Source organism: Cercospora kikuchii (genome assembly GCF_019650295.1).
Source record: "Cercospora kikuchii DNA, contig_00004, whole genome shotgun sequence".
Classification (NCBI taxonomy): Eukaryota; Fungi; Ascomycota; class Dothideomycetes; order Mycosphaerellales; family Mycosphaerellaceae; genus Cercospora; species Cercospora kikuchii.
In genome coordinates, this window is record NW_025408585.1 from 791,951 (window position 1) to 806,883 (window position 14,933).

General features: G+C 53.1%; 9 protein-coding genes across 9 annotated transcripts; 3 read left to right on the top strand and 6 right to left on the bottom strand.

Annotated features, from left to right (window-relative positions):
* Positions 1–19: 19 nt before the first annotated feature.
* CKM354_000653800 (uncharacterized protein) lies at positions 20–1,217 on the top strand (the record flags this gene model as incomplete). Its single annotated transcript, XM_044801858.1, has 3 exons — positions 20–178; positions 243–1,108; positions 1,157–1,217. The coding sequence occupies 3 exons, from the start codon at positions 20–22 to the stop codon at positions 1,215–1,217; spliced, it is 1,086 nt and encodes a 361-aa protein (XP_044657793.1).
* Positions 1,218–1,562: 345 nt separating this feature from the next.
* CKM354_000653900 (uncharacterized protein) lies at positions 1,563–2,878 on the bottom strand (the record flags this gene model as incomplete). The annotated part of the gene is made up of 2 exons (XM_044801859.1): positions 1,563–2,047; positions 2,101–2,878. The coding sequence occupies 2 exons, from the start codon at positions 2,876–2,878 to the stop codon at positions 1,563–1,565; spliced, it is 1,263 nt and encodes a 420-aa protein (XP_044657794.1).
* Positions 2,879–3,312: 434 nt separating this feature from the next.
* Positions 3,313–4,767, bottom strand: CKM354_000654000 (uncharacterized protein; the record flags this gene model as incomplete). Its single annotated transcript, XM_044801860.1, has 4 exons — positions 3,313–3,626; positions 3,680–3,786; positions 3,839–4,352; positions 4,407–4,767. 4 exons carry the CDS (start codon positions 4,765–4,767, stop codon positions 3,313–3,315), a joined length of 1,296 nt encoding a protein of 431 aa, XP_044657795.1.
* Positions 4,768–5,163: 396 nt separating this feature from the next.
* CKM354_000654100 (uncharacterized protein) lies at positions 5,164–5,998 on the bottom strand (the record flags this gene model as incomplete). Its single annotated transcript, XM_044801861.1, has 3 exons — positions 5,164–5,614; positions 5,675–5,900; positions 5,959–5,998. The coding sequence occupies 3 exons, from the start codon at positions 5,996–5,998 to the stop codon at positions 5,164–5,166; spliced, it is 717 nt and encodes a 238-aa protein (XP_044657796.1).
* Positions 5,999–6,349: 351 nt separating this feature from the next.
* CKM354_000654200 (uncharacterized protein) lies at positions 6,350–6,950 on the top strand (the record flags this gene model as incomplete). Its single annotated transcript, XM_044801862.1, has 2 exons — positions 6,350–6,715; positions 6,771–6,950. The coding sequence occupies 2 exons, from the start codon at positions 6,350–6,352 to the stop codon at positions 6,948–6,950; spliced, it is 546 nt and encodes a 181-aa protein (XP_044657797.1).
* Positions 6,951–8,464: 1,514 nt separating this feature from the next.
* CKM354_000654300 (uncharacterized protein) lies at positions 8,465–9,391 on the top strand (the record flags this gene model as incomplete). The annotated part of the gene is made up of 1 exon (XM_044801863.1): positions 8,465–9,391. The coding sequence occupies one exon, from the start codon at positions 8,465–8,467 to the stop codon at positions 9,389–9,391; it is 927 nt and encodes a 308-aa protein (XP_044657798.1).
* Positions 9,392–9,727: 336 nt separating this feature from the next.
* On the bottom strand, positions 9,728–10,489 carry CKM354_000654400 (uncharacterized protein; the record flags this gene model as incomplete). The annotated part of the gene is made up of 2 exons (XM_044801864.1): positions 9,728–10,360; positions 10,418–10,489. 2 exons carry the CDS (start codon positions 10,487–10,489, stop codon positions 9,728–9,730), a joined length of 705 nt encoding a protein of 234 aa, XP_044657799.1.
* Positions 10,490–11,164: 675 nt separating this feature from the next.
* CKM354_000654500 (uncharacterized protein) lies at positions 11,165–12,177 on the bottom strand (the record flags this gene model as incomplete). Its single annotated transcript, XM_044801865.1, has 3 exons — positions 11,165–11,250; positions 11,304–11,328; positions 11,383–12,177. 3 exons carry the CDS (start codon positions 12,175–12,177, stop codon positions 11,165–11,167), a joined length of 906 nt encoding a protein of 301 aa, XP_044657800.1.
* Positions 12,178–12,416: 239 nt separating this feature from the next.
* CKM354_000654600 (uncharacterized protein) lies at positions 12,417–14,800 on the bottom strand (the record flags this gene model as incomplete). The annotated part of the gene is made up of 5 exons (XM_044801866.1): positions 12,417–13,792; positions 13,841–13,986; positions 14,034–14,275; positions 14,324–14,526; positions 14,578–14,800. 5 exons carry the CDS (start codon positions 14,798–14,800, stop codon positions 12,417–12,419), a joined length of 2,190 nt encoding a protein of 729 aa, XP_044657801.1.
* Positions 14,801–14,933: the final 133 nt, after the last annotated feature.

A 14,933-nucleotide genomic window follows, 5' to 3' on the forward strand; every position in this document is an offset into this window, starting at 1 on the left:
GTTCGAGTCACCGCAATACATGAAAACCCGCATCCTGCTCCATTCGCGAGCTTCTCTTCTGCAACAAACATCAAGCACTTTCCCAAGACAATTTTTGACACACACAAAAAGAATGGCTTCATCAACAACAGATGGGCCAGAAGCCACAACGCCCAAACCTACTATGAAATTCGCAGATGTCTGTATAACCACCCAGTCCCTCAAGAAGAACACTATCTTCTAACACGAATTCCCAGTAACAGATCGGAATAAACCTCTCCGATCCCATCTTCCGCGGCATTTCCCACGGAAAACGCATCCACGAAGACGACCTCATCCACATCATCTCTCGCGCCCGAGATGCCGGTGTCCAAAAAATGATGATCACAGGCTCCGATCTCAAAGAATCCCGCGGGGCAATCAAATTAGCAGAAGAATATCCCGGACTTTGTTTCGCCACTGTCGGTGTACACCCATGCTCTGCCAAATCTTTCGATTCGTATCCTGCGGGCCCGGAAGCTATGCTGAAAGAATTGAAAGCTTTGGCAATCGAAAGTCGGGATCGAGGGACAGCGACTGCGTTTGGGGAAATCGGGTTAGATTATGATCGGCTGTTTTTGAGTGATAAGGAAACGCAATTGAAGTATTTTGCTTGGCAGTTGGATTTGGCGACGGAGTTGGAGATGCCTTTGTTTTTGCATTCGAGAGCTGCGGCGGAGGATTTCGAGAGGATGTTGAAGGAGAGGTTGAAGAAGTTGCCAAAGAGGGGTGTTGTGCATTCTTTCACGGGGAGTGCGGAGGAGATGCGGAGGTTGGTGGATTTGGGGTTTGATATTGGGATTAATGGGTGTAGCATGAAGACGGAGGAGAATTGTGCGGTTGTTAAGGAGGTGCCGTTGGAGAGGTTGCAGATTGAAACGGATGGGCCGTGGTGTGAGATGAGGCCGAGTCATGCGAGTGCGAAGTATTTGAAGGGGGATGAGGTGCCGAAGTTGCCGAAAGCGGTGAAGAAAGAGAAATGGGCGAAAGAGTGTATGGTGAAGGGGAGAAATGAGCCTTGTGCGATACCGCATGTGGCATATGCTGTGGCGGGGATAAAGGGTATCTCTGTGGAGGAAGTGGCCGAAGCGTAAGTGGAAATGATGCATTTCATGATCGTGGGCTAACCAATAAACAGGGCCTGGACCAACTCCTTGCGCATGTTCGGGCTCAAAGATGCGCCTTCCGCCTCGCAGTAACCTTCGACCCCGCCGCCGTCTGATCGCATATCTTCCAAGCCCACTAAAAGCATAGAGATAGAATATTCACAGCTCATAGCTGTTCCAATAAGCGCAGTCCGATCTGAGTGCTGCGAGCCTCTGCTCGCGATGTGGTGCTCTTGGTTGTAGTCGCGATATCGTGAGCGCAGTACGACTCAACGTTGGATCCGTTGTGAGATAGATTAGTTTTACACTACTGATGAGCGTCGTCCCAATTGCAATACCGCTTAGCGTCAGAGCAACCGATGTTCCGACTGACTGGTTTCTTTGCGGCTGTTCGACTGGTCATGATTCGCGCTAGCCTGGGCGCTCATTAGCGGCCACTCAAGCAGCGTCTAGGTTGTGGCCGAAACGGTGCTGAAACTCGCCATGAAAATCATACTCCTCCTGCTCTGGCAGCTCAGCATTAGGCTGAGTCTCCGGCACGAACAGAGGTTGCTCTTCAGCCCCCGCATGATTCCCGACATCTTCTTCGTCGTCGATTGTGGTAACGTCTTCCTGAGTCTTCGGTTTCTTTGCTAGTGGCTCGGAGAGTGGCTCCTCGTGGAAATTCTCGTCGTCATCGTCGATGCACATGACCGTGTTTAACTGTCTTGTGATAATCGGACCGCGGTTGATGGGACCACCTTCTGCTTCCATGATTTCCTCTTTGACTTGCATAGTCTGTGCATTCTGCTCACGTTCACGCTTTCGCGTTGCCAAAGCTGAAGCGATCAGTTCTTCGCGGGTCATATTGTGCAAATCGGCATCTGGATGCTCAGGTTCTGGGCTAGGCGTCCGAGGAATAACGTGTGCCTTTTTGAGTGCGTCTATCATGTTCTGTTAGCATGTGAAGGTCGCCACAATTCTTCGACTCTCTTACCTTTCGAGCCGTAGCGGAACTCGTAGACCGCCACCGGACCGTTCTCAAGATTGAGATGTTCAACTTCTGATAGAGCAGCTGCTCCTCGGTCTGGGATCGCTTCGCCGAACTCAATGCTGTGGCTGAGCGACTTGCCTTTGAGATCCACCTCGTTCAGTCCGTGGATGCTCTTGTCTTGAAAGTCACTTGCTAGTGCAGGCGTAGCTAGACCTTGCTTGCGTACATGCCACACACAAATCTTCACTTTGCCCAGTTGCTCAATCTTCGCCCTCTCTGCATCAGTCCGTATGCGCCGTGCCGCTGTCATGGCAGCGTCGATCAGCTTGATGCCTTTGAAGCGGTATGGTAGCACGCTATCGGCCGTAATGTATTGGCCTCTGGAGATGCACGTCTTGCCGTTCGCGTAGTGGCTTTGAATCATAGCCGAATAGAGCAGTAAGGCATCGACTGCATCGCCGTCGACTGAGATGTGCACGGCGAGACCATATTCTCCGCGTTCGGTGACTGGTCCGTTGAAGCCGGCATACGAGTCTGACTGAAGGCCATGAACGGCTGCGTGGATCTGAAAAGGAACAGCGTCTTCGTCGTTGCCAATGCCAGAGTTGGAAGGTGATCCATTGTTGGCTGAGACATCAGGAATCTCGATATAGCGAACGACATCGTTGCGTTCTGAGTCCTCATGATCTGGTGTCGCATCTCTGTCCTCATGTTCGACGAGGGGAGTGCCGTTAGCGACGATGGTGACAGGCATTCCCGGAAACGAAGGATGGATTGCCATGGCGGTAACTTGGCGCCGGAACTGCGCAAGTAGAACGTCGAATCTGAGACGGAGAGGTGGGTGTCTTGATGTGGATGAGGGTGTAACAAGCTGTGATCTCTGTGTCTACACAGAGTCAAAGTGTTAGTGGACGTTGAGGCGGCTGATGTTAGTAAAGAAGGAGTTGCGAGAAGTTAGTGTGATGGAAGAGGTTATGGAGACCGCAGCAGTTGGATGGAAGCAATAGTCAGTTCAAGTGAAGGTGAGGTTCAATTGCCAAACGCTCCTTCCACAGCGTTCCAGCAGCAGCGGCGGCAGCACCAGTGAGGTGCGCCGAGTACCTTGATTCGGCGGGCATGTGACATTGCTCTCGCTGTCGCGCATTCAGCGGCGAAGAGACAAGCGGAATGTGAAGTGCACCTGCAGCAGACTAACCGGCTCTAGGCTCGCAACCCTCACTTCGGTGCATCGTCATCCTCAGAGTCGTCACTACCAGAATCATTATCACTCTCATCCACATCCCGAATTTGATCCTCACCCGCTGCTCGGGACACGAATGAAAACCCCATAACGTTTCTGCGACCATCTTGAGCTTCCGCACCGCTTTGAAGACCTTGGCGCCGAATGGGCTCTGGGATTTCTGCTCCTGCATGAGGCTGAACACCTTCCATCTCCTCCCCAACCTCCTCTTTCACCGGCTTCAGCCTGGCGTCCTCCGGTGGAAGCAGGCGATCTTCCTTGGGCAGCACACCCAATGCGTCGAGCATTTCTACAGCTGGTGTTAGTTCGGGCCAAGGGTGCGGAACGAGAAAGTAAGCTTACCCAGAGTGCGATAGTGATAGACAAACGTCACGGCCTTGTTCTCATCACCGCCGGCAGCATCGACGTCCCAGGTCGTGACTGGAGAGACTAGCTGGGGCGCAGTGAATCTGTTGCAAGTTAGTTGGCTGAAGTAAGCAGGTGTTTCTGGAATATGCTCACCTTACAAGAAGACCTCCGGCCTTGTCCTTGATTGCCTTCTGCTTCTTGTCACTGATTTGCGAAGTCTGCGACGAGCGCTGTCCGAACGTGACCGGCTCTTTCTTGTTGACATGACAGACGATGATCTTGATCGTGCCCAGTTCTTCGAGATTATCGGTGTCGGAACCAACAGTGGTACTTTCAGCGTTGGATGCAGCGGATATAGTCGAGGGTGAGTTGTTAGAAGCCGATGCGGTTGGAAGGTCGGCGTAGGCGTCCAAGATTTCACCAATCGTGCTCGAAGCATGCGAAAAAGTAGCGGAATTCCCAGAAGATCTGGCAGGGGATGCCGTGGCCGTACTTGTATTCGCCGTCGTAGCTGACGACGATTGTGGAGGTGCGACATCGACCCACGAATCGCCGGTAGTCGAGGCAGCAGACCGTCTGCTAACATCCTTATAGGAGGGGAGGGGAGTTCTACTCGACCTACCAGAGGTGCGAGTGCGAGACGACAGTGAGGCGCTCTTACGCTCAACTATGAACTGTCAGATTCCAAATCGCAGCCAAACACAAAGCAGACACTCCTCACCAACTTCAATCTGTTGCTCTCGCGAAGCAAACTGGTATCTCCGCAACATGTTGCTGCTCACGTATTTGCCGCGGCTTCTAGCACTGGCTCCACTCTTCGCGCTCCAGTCCGAAGCATCGATCAGAGCGCCATCGACATACTTTCCGTCCACATAGAATTGAACTGCCAAGGAAGAACCGGCAAAGGAATCCTGCTGAGAAGCGAGAGCGTGGATTTCGAAGATCTGGTTGGGCATAGCCTCGATCATGTAGCTGATTGTGCGCTCAGGATCCTCGATGTCATCGTCACGATACTCTGGGAGAGCCTGGCCATTGATTTGGATGCTGATTGACACACCGGGGAGTTCGTCGATGACGGCCATGGTGTGAGAGTTTTCTGTCCAAGTCAAAATCGTGCTGCGGAATCATGCTGCGGTCTTCTGTATATGTAGGCAGAGTTTCTGATTATTTGCCAGCTAACTACTAGCCCGAGACAAGCCCAGAATGAAGAGGGTACTTGCAGAGATTGCTCCAGCAAACGACGCGACCCGAAGAATACTCTTTGTTCGAGCAGACGCGCTGCAGCATCACGCAAACAATCCCAGATCGCAGCGGGTGACAGTTGCGCCCTCGAAGCCTGAGAAGGTCACTGATCACTTTTAGCGTATCATTCCACAATATGTACATATGAACACGATGGGTAGTGGTGTCCTATTGTAGCATTCCCGCTCCTCAAAACGCCAGAACACGTATGCCGCTTCCGTCCACGCCTCTTTCCTCTACTTCCTGTACCACATTCTTGTAATCTTGGTATGCCTCATCTTCTTTTGCAGCTGGAAAATGCCATACATCAGCGCCTCGCTTGTGGGCGGACAGCCTGGCACGTAAATATCCACTGGCACAATTCGGTCACATCCTCTCGTCACTGAGTATGAGTAGTGGTAGTATCCGCCTCCGTTTGCGCATGAGCCCATGGAGATGACCCATCGAGGGTCTGGCATTTGATCGTAGACTTGTCGCAGCGCGGGAGCCATTTTGTTTGTCAGGGTGCCTGCCACAATCATGACATCTGATTGACGCGGAGAAGCACGGAAAATGATCCCGAGGCGATCTTGATCGTATCGTGGCGTAGAAAGGTGCATCATCTCGACGGCGCAGCAGGCGAGTCCGAAAGTCAATGGCCAAAGCGAGCCTTGACGCGCCCAGTTGGCAATGGAATCGAGAGTAGTGCTGTGGCCTCCTGTCAGCGGTGTCCTCTTATCCCGTCTTCCAGTGCTTTCTCATGCTTACAGTGCGTATTGCACGGCGCTCTTGTTCCCCTCTTGACTAGCCAAAGGCACCTCCTGGTCCATCTTCTTGCTCAATGCCTTCATGCTCGGTGGCGGCCCTGGGTTGCCCTTGACGTTCCCTGAGCCATATCCTCGGACAGGCGCGACCTCCTGTGCTGGCTTTTTCGTAGACTGCGATATCGAGGCGGCGGCGACTTTGAACGGCGTGACTGCGGTCATGGGCTTGGCTGGAGGAGCTGTCAGTAAATTTGCCCGGACGGCCGGGCGGAGGCATTGAAGGCGTACCGCGCAGCGCCAATGCTGCCTGTCGCGACGTCGCAAGCATTTTGACCGGCTCAAGAAGGGAATGGAGTGGAGTGAAGTGGAGAGGAAGACGCCAGCGAGCAGAGGAGCGAAGGTGGTGTTGTGGCGATGAGGTCGAGGTCGCACCTTCCCAGTCCAAGCGTCATCAAATGTGTGGCTGCTGATTGGATGTTGGCTCTGAGCAGAGGTCGGCCATACTTTCCTCCGAAATTCCCAAGTCACTCTCACGACAACACGATACTCATTCGTTCAGAAACACGCAGCCGAACAGGTTCACATCTAGCCTGACAGGTAAAGATCGACCTGCATATAGTGACTTACAGCTGAAGAGTTCGATAGATCAGAAGTCAGCAAAATCATCGGCGATCACAACATGGATCGCGCCCCATCCATTGCCGCTATTGGCATAATCGGCCGGAGCAACAATCCCCTGCACATTGCTCTTTTCTCAGCAACCGGCTCAACAGATTCACAATATGCTGCTGAGCGAGATCAGCTAGAATACCACATGATGCTCAACTCTTGTCTGGACATTTTCGAAGCACGCATACCTTCTAAGACAGTGGGCCACGACTTCGGACTTCTTCACGCACTGGACGAGCGCATAGCTATGTATGGCTGGCTCCTGAACACAGGCATCAAGCTTGTGATTGTTGTAGACATGGAAGGACGGCAGGCGAGAAGTCCAGAGGAGGCGAAGTTGGGAGTATTGGGGTTGAAGAACAGTGATCTTACACCAGTAAGTACCTTGAGTGCGAGGTTCATGAACTTGAGGTCTTATCTCATTTCACCAGGCCTTCCAAGCTCTACAGACTGCTTATGTCAATTTGCTGCGAAATCCCTTCTATGTGCCTGATGACCACGATCCCAAGACAGCAAAGCAGAAAGGGAACATGCAGATCGAGAGTCCGCGATTTATCAAAGAAGTCGACAGGATTGGCAAGGTGTGGTTCCCAGGAATGACTGCGATCTGAGTGCTGTGGATGCCCTCATCGCCTCTTCCACTGATGAGTTGGCCCGAGTAGGTTGCGTACCGTAGGCAGACGGGAAATGCAAGAGAGCTTTCCAACTGGACGTGCCACCTTCTGCCTTCCACGGCACTGCAACGCCTTGACATCGACCTGGTGGAGATGAAAAATCCATTTGCGCTGAAAAACCAGTCCTGCCGGAGTTCCTGCAGCGGAGTCTATTCTAATCGACATTTTCCCGGCCACCGCATCTCTACAACAGTATCCTCAACTTATGGTGCCTTGAAGAGCTCCGCAGCGCGCTGCTTCCGTGTCTGATCTCGCGAAGGCGCTCACAGAGTTGTGGAATGGGCTTCTTGAAGTCCATATAACTCCAGTCTTGGACCCTTCGCTCTGCCACTGATCTTGTCCCATACGCGTTGCGTACGAACCCGAATGAGACGAATTCCAACTGTATGCGGTCTCTGACGTCCTTGACGATTTTTGCGACACGAATAACTTGTTGGCGAGAGAGTAAATGGTCGTTCTTGAAAGGACCCTACCGGACAGCTAATGTTCGATCTCGGCAAAGACTGTGTCTGTGGGCGACTGACGGACCAACATCTCCATAAATAAGTCGGGAACTTCGCAAATGAGATAGCTCTTCATCCCAGACCTGCGCATCCTCAGGTCGCGTGGAAGCCAATTCGCTCTGGCTGGACTTTCAGCTTTGTCATATCCCACCACTGAGATCTGGGCAGCTCGAAGAAGATCTCGCTACAGTTTGCTCCCAGAACCCAAGCATCTTGTCCCGTCAGACTTGAACTCCGCTCACGAGCATTGCGCAGAGGCCTGGCACCCTAGGGTTGGTGGTCAACGATCTGATACCAGCCTTGCTCGGAGCTGCCTGGTTCTGCAGACTTCCACTCGATGACCAGTGACTAACCTTCGACACTCACATTGATTCACAGACCGCCTCGTTTACCTTTTGGTGATACTAATGGAGCTGATAGTTGTTGTGATGGCCTTATAGGTTGTCAATAGCATAAATATACGAGGATGTGAGAAGCGCGGAGTCACCTAGGAAGACGCTAGCGGTAGAAATACGCTTGACGCAAACTCGCACGATGAAGTCCCTGCGCAAATGGAACGGAGAACATGGCTTGTTGACACAAAGCTTTCGCCTTTGCTGTTAGCAAACCAATTGCATACAGTAACAATAATCTCTGAGCGCATGCCACTTATCAGTGGTAATCTCCTCACTCGAACCCGCTACGGAAACGTTTACTGGTATAGTGTTACAAACTCCACAAATATATACGACTTCGCTGCTCTGCCTACAGACTCAAGAAATCTAAGCAACAGGGCAATACCTGGCTGCATGTTGATAATTCACTCGGAGTGAACAGCAGTAGCGATTCTCCGGCAACGCCATTCACCCTCGAAACACTCACCCGCATGTTCGAATCCGAAGATACCTTTCAACAAACACTCGAGCAGCTGGAACGCATACCCTCATCACGTACAACTCAGCTCTTACGATGCTCCGGATCTCCACCACTTCTTCCGGTGGCGACCCGAACGTCTCCGCCGACAAGCCACAACTCAACGTTGAAAAGTCGGCCGTGCACCGCACTCTTCGTGTCTTCGAGCTGGTCGAGAACATCCTCATACTGCTTGATCCTCACGAGATTCTCCAGGCGCACGCAGTCTGTAGGTACTGGCACGATGTTATCGGAGGATCCTATGCTTTCAAGAAGCGCGCATTCCTCGTCCCCGATCAGCAAGTTCTCGGATTTGTAACCAAAGAAGGACGCCATGGATTACCATCCTGTGGTATTAGCTGTGTGATTGTCGACCCGGATAACAAGTTCTACGGCTTCAATGTGCCACGCGTCCGGCCACACGACCTGCCAAACCCAAAAGACTCCTGGGTCGAAGGGACGTACAACAAGTCTTTGCTGAAGCCTGAACGCCCATGCGCCATTCATCAACAATCCGAACTTGATCAACTCTTCGACGTCTTCCATGACTGGATGAGCCTCGACGCGGACCTCGTCAAGCAGTGTCGGTATCGATACCGCAAGGTGAAGCTAGACGGAGGATACCCGAACATGCTGCTGTGTCAGCCCACGCCCACATCAGCTCATATCCGTGTCACCTTCCGATACCCAGCTGGGAATGCGAACTGGCGTACGTATGAGGTCCGCCGTGCCAGCGGTATTCGTCTGCGAGACGTCGCGGATGCTATAAACGTCCAGGATCCTGGACGCGAGACGCGCCGACAAATGAAGAATACTTACGCTGAAAACATTCATGAGGTTTGGGTCATGCTCAAGAACGGCAGTCAGGATGACGAACGCAATATCGTCTTTGTCAGGAAGGAGAGTGAGAAGATGCGGTGTGCCAGATTGACCGAGGACGAAAATGGCGAGAGGGAAGAGTCGAGCACTGAGTCAGAGGCTTAAGGCTGTCGTGGACTGACAGCATAGTCCAAGCAGCGGTGCTACAGCTCAAGTTGAGCGGCAGGTCAAGTGGTACACGGCCTATACGCAGAGATGGAAGGCTGGTGGGAAAGAGAAATGGCTGATGTGCGTGACAGAAGTTGCTGAAGCTTGGAAAGTCGTCGTCGAGAAAAACTGCGCGAGTCGTCTCGATGAAGTGTCTCCAACATAGCCGAGTTGAATTGTTATAAAGCAGTGTCGATGTTTATCTAATTTCCAAAATGCCTGAGATCCTATGCTGTGTCGAGTGTTGTGCCCTTGAGGCCAAGGCCATGGCTAGATGCTCCCAATGTCTCCACACTAGTAATTGCCAGGAGCACCTTGCCCAGCGTTGCCGCCAGCTCGGGCGTTGCCTCCCATGAGTCCGTTAGCAAGCCCCATGACACTGCCAGCAGCCTGGCCGACAGCGTCCTGTGCAACGTCTAGAACGGCCGAAGGTGCATTGGCGATGTTACCCACAAATGGGAGGCCTGCAATCTGCACATTGTTCCCGCCATGGCCTTGACCCTGAGCGTGAGCGTCAGCATTAGCGAAGCCGTTTGCACCGACTCCGCCGTAGCCGTCAGCGTGGGTCCAGGAGTTGGCATCAGCATTGGCCCCAGCACTGGCGGAGCCGCCCTGGCGTTTCTGGAGTGGAAGCAGGCCTCCGCCCAAGCCCTTCACCATATCCAAAGGATTGCCGAGGCCCCCGATACCACCACCATTGCCTCCGCCGAGTCCGATTCCGCCGATACCTCCGCCATTGCCTCCTCCAAGTCCGCTGAGTGGAGAAGCGATGTTTCCTATCAAAGGAAGACCAAGACCGCCGTTACCATTACCTTGCTGAGGGTAAGGAGCAGGAGCTGGCGCGGCGTTCTGCGCCGGGTTGAAGTTCTGCGGCTGAGCAGCTGCGTTCCATTGAGCATTCTGAGGCGTATAGCCTTGAGGGTTGTTCTAAGTCTCGATGTCAGCACAATCGATATAATATGACGAAGACATAACCGAGCCTACCTGCGCAACAGGAGCGGCCACGACGCCGGCGGCGAGGCCAGAGAGAGCAAAAGCTGCAGTTCCGAACTTCATGATGTCGATGTTTGCGTAAAAGTTTGTTGGAAGAATGTAGTACTTGAAATGAATGTGTTGTTGGTAAAGACTGGACCTGCCAAAGGAATGCTGCTGTGGATGCTGATGCTGAATATTCTGTCGTTCTACTGTAGGTGAGCAGCCAGTATATGTATCCGATGCGTGACTGAGCACATCGTTCTATCCATCATCAGCGGACGGAACGAGCAGCTACCTTACAATCAAACTTCCCGCACTATTCAGCGTGCCGCAGTTGGTGATACATTGCATTCAGGCAATAGCCATTCGGGTGTTCTGCGGTAAGCGAGCGAGTGAAGGAGGAGCATACCCGTCCAGGTGGCCGCGGTGGTGACGACCCTGTGTGACTGCAGCCGTCACGTTAAGATTTGGTTTCATGACTTACACACGAAACTCAAAGCCAGTTCTGCCGTTTCCTACCATTCCGCATTCTGTTTCACGTGGTTAGCGAATCTGACAGCTGCATAAGCACCTCGCCAAGAAAGCGAATCTCTCTTGAAACTTTTCACGTCTGATGCGTTTGCAGTCTTCCAATGGATAAATTGGTCACACTCGGTGATTTCTTCTCAGACGCAGTGATGCGGAGTATCGCTACCGCATAGACGTCGTAGGTCTGCAGTATAGAGCTTGTCTACGGCTGGCGAACCATTTTGGTGATTAGTAGCTGAATTTGAATCCTCCATTCGCACAAACGACGGAGCCTGTGCACCAAGCACTATCAGGAGTACAGAGCATCGCCACCACTGTGTAGACATTAGCCAAGCTACAAGCCTGGGCAGACCCATCATGGACTTACCTCCAGCGATTTCGTAGTCGTAAGCCTAAGTCGAATACGTCAGCACAAGTAATCTTTGAATGTCATCGTCCCGACTTACCGGCCTGCCTCCAGCAAGTTCAGCATTGTCAACAAGATCCTTGCGATCGATGTCAGGCCGGATTGCTGCAAGAGGGGTATTGCGCGTCCAGCCAGCCATTTTCCCTTGAAATTCTGGTGTCGTTCCGGCATACATATCGGTAGCGACTGGTCCCGGATTCACGGCATTGACAGTCGCCCGCTCGCTGAGTTCCCTGGCCCAAGTTCTCGTCATGGCTTCCAGTGCCGCCTTTGTTCCGCCATACATTCCATCTCCATTGAACCCAAGACTGGAGCTTACACTGCTCAAGTTTACGATCCTTCCACTGCGATCGTGAGGCAAATATTGTACTGCTGCCTTAATCAGGAGAAGCGGTCCTCTGACATTGACGTGATACAAGCGGTCGAACTCTTCCGGTGTGCAGTCTTCAATATCCGTCTTGCTAGCGACACCTGCATTGTTGATGATGATATCAATTTGGAATTTCCCGCTCTTTGGGTGAGCGAAGTTGTTTTTGGCGATATTGATGATGTGCGCTGGACCATTGACATTACCCATGTCTGCCTGAACAGGCAGAGTTTGAATGCCATGCTCCTCCTGAAGGCGCTTGGCAAGTTCTTCGGTCTTTGCAGCGCTCTTATCAGAGGTGTAGTTCATGACAAGGCTGGCACCTTTGGCTGCCAGGTTCTCGCATATTGCTGCGCCAATTCCTCGTGAAGCTCCGGTAACAATGGCAATCTTGCCTTCAAGAACTCTCCAGCTGCCTCCTTGGATGTTGGTGGTGGACACGCCTCTTGCGGTGCTTGGACGAGACATTTTTAGTAGTTGACAATAAGTGCTAGCTGGAAGTGCTTAAAAGGTGTGAGCAAGAGATGTTTCTTGATATGACGAGTGGTGGGTCCTTCAATCGGAGCATTTTGCGCCGAATTTATGGCCTGAGGCATGCATGAATAGGTTCAGTTTCAGTGTGAAGCTGGAGGGTGTACAAATAAGTATTGCTAGCACGAGAGCAAACGTACAAGTCTGAAATAGCGCCTTGCCACCAACGAAGTACCTCAGCGCTGAGAGAAGGCTCTATCAGAGTACAGCGGCCCACGGGACGAATAAGGCGGAACTCCGCTCGACGTTGCGTGATAATGTGAAGAAGGCGGGCCTGCTCCCCGAACTCCACGAATCTGTGACACTTGCGGATCCCAGCCTCGCTGGCTTATCGAGGAAGGTGGCAATGTGACTCTACCACCACGAGGTGTCTGCGAAGGGTGCGCTTGCACGCGGGAGGCTGGCGGTGCTGGTGCACGCGGAGCAGCTCGATCTAGCCACAGAGAGCTTGGCCTGTATTCCATGCCACGACGTGGAGCTCCAGGAGCATCGCAATAGGACGCAACTCCATTGCGCTGGCCAATGTCATCAGCAGGGTCCGCATTATAACGAGCCTCACTCCGAGTGCCTTTGGTCCTGGTCTCGCGTCTTCTGTCGTTCCCTCGTGGTGGCAGCATGAGACTGTGAGAAGCAGAAGTTCCTCGATTCGTTGCTTGGTCATGGTTAGCTGGCCGAGGCGCTCTTCGAGAGATCGAACGTGGCTTTGAAGCAGACTCCGACTCGCGCATGTTGTCGCTTTTGAAGAAGGGACTGAGCACCGAAGCGCCTGGCTGCGCTGCAATGGGACGCCGCTGAGCCATGTTCTGTTGAATGGGAGGCTGCATAGGAGGCTTGCGAAAGTCTGACCGTCGGCTACGTGCGGCCAGCTGTAACGGTGGGTGGGATTGGGAAGGAGCTCCAGCAACAGGCTCCGAATACTCGCTCGGCGCGACGTATGGCGAGCCCCGATATGCGATGCCGAGCCTCTGCTCGTCGGCCGCCGAACTTCTATACGTGATACGCTCTGATGGTGCTGGGTAGTACTGTGCAGAGCCGTGCGGCGAGTAAATGCTAGCTGCAACTTGGCCCTCTGTTTGGGATTGTACGGCGTGCGCCTGTGAGTATGGCAGCTGGGCGGGCTCCACGGCTTGTTCCCTGGGCCGCTCATAGAATGCATTGTAGGACGCTCTCGGCTGCGCTCTGTCATTCAGATTCATGGCATGCAAATCAGGTAGCGAGTGCACTTGCTCTGATCCTGTCGCACGGTCATCATAGCGGCTAGTATTGAGTTCTTCGTACTCGTGCTGAGGAGGCAGCGGTTTTCGTTGACGTGCTCTTTCAGGTAGATCTCGCACCCGAGGTCGGATCATGGTCAGGCCATGCTTCTTCGTTGCTTCAAGCTCCGATTGCTGAGATGCTCTTGGAGGTAGTAGCTGTGGAGGTGGTAATGGTGGAGGCGGCATCGTTCGATGGTCATCCTGTGCGAGCTCCTGTTCTATCTGCTCATCATCTGGATAAGCCTCGTAGTCTGCTCGCTTGCGCTTTGACGATGAAGTGCGATGTTGCTCATCAACTGCTGATGTTAGCGAATGTCAAATCTCACCGCGCTCTGAGAACATACCTAGTGTGGTGGAGGAATCAACTCGCCGTGCCGCAGCACCTGCAATTCGTACATTTTGCGGAGCAGCAATGTCTTCGAGGCCATAGGTCTTCCTCTCAACGTGGTAACCGAGCCTTGCTAGCTCCTGACGCATCGTCTGAATATCGCTGCCCTTTGTGAGTTGTGCCGTGTGCGCGTGTGGAAGTAAACTCACCGAGCCATTTCTCCAACAGCACCCATGTAGTGTCGGATTTGATCTTTGCGGGCCTCCCAGCCTTGCAATTTTCTTTCCACTTCTTCATTGCGTTTCTGCAGGGTTTCGTAGTCGGCTTGCAATTTGCGATGGTGCTTGCGCTCTTTGTGCAGAGTGCTTTCCAAAGTGCGACGCTTGCGATCGGCAGACTTCCAGCGTTTTGTGACCTCCTGGGAATACGTTTTCATCCGACTATACTGGAACTGCCGCACAATCAGCGCTGTATACAGCCATGAACGAGCTTGACTCACGCGAAGAGCCTCCACGCCCGGGTCGTCCCCGTCCAGCGAGACTGGAGGGCATTTGACATAGTCACTGGGTATCGCAGGGTCGAGTTTGTCTTCGGTCAAGCCGCGAATACCGTAAAGATTGCGAACTTCATGCTTGTTGCTCGCTCGCACGCAGACCGGGCATATGGCCTGTGGAGGTTGATCACTCGCATGGAACGGGACGCCTGCGCTGTCAGCTCCCCAATTCAATGCCCGTCGCAACAAGTGAGGCTTACCGCCGCCCTCCAGATGGCGTCCGCAGAACACATGCACGCAGTTTGCGATCCAGAGCTTCGTGCCCATGCCATCATCAGTGTTTGAGTGCGAATGCGGATTGTCGCCATTGGCAGGATACAGGTCGGAGACGGTCGCCTGACAGACACCGCAGCTGAAAATGATCTCTTCGAGGGGCGGGGCCGGGCGTTCGCTCTCGTCGCTGCTGACGCGCGCCGGCGCCATTGGGTGTAGTAAGTACCGTGTAGCATGCAGCGTGTGGTATTTGGGAAGATGAGGATGAAAGTTGAAGTTTCGCGTGGACGCGTCTCGCGTATCTTGAGCGAGGAAGTCGCGACTTCCGAGCCTATCTCCAGTC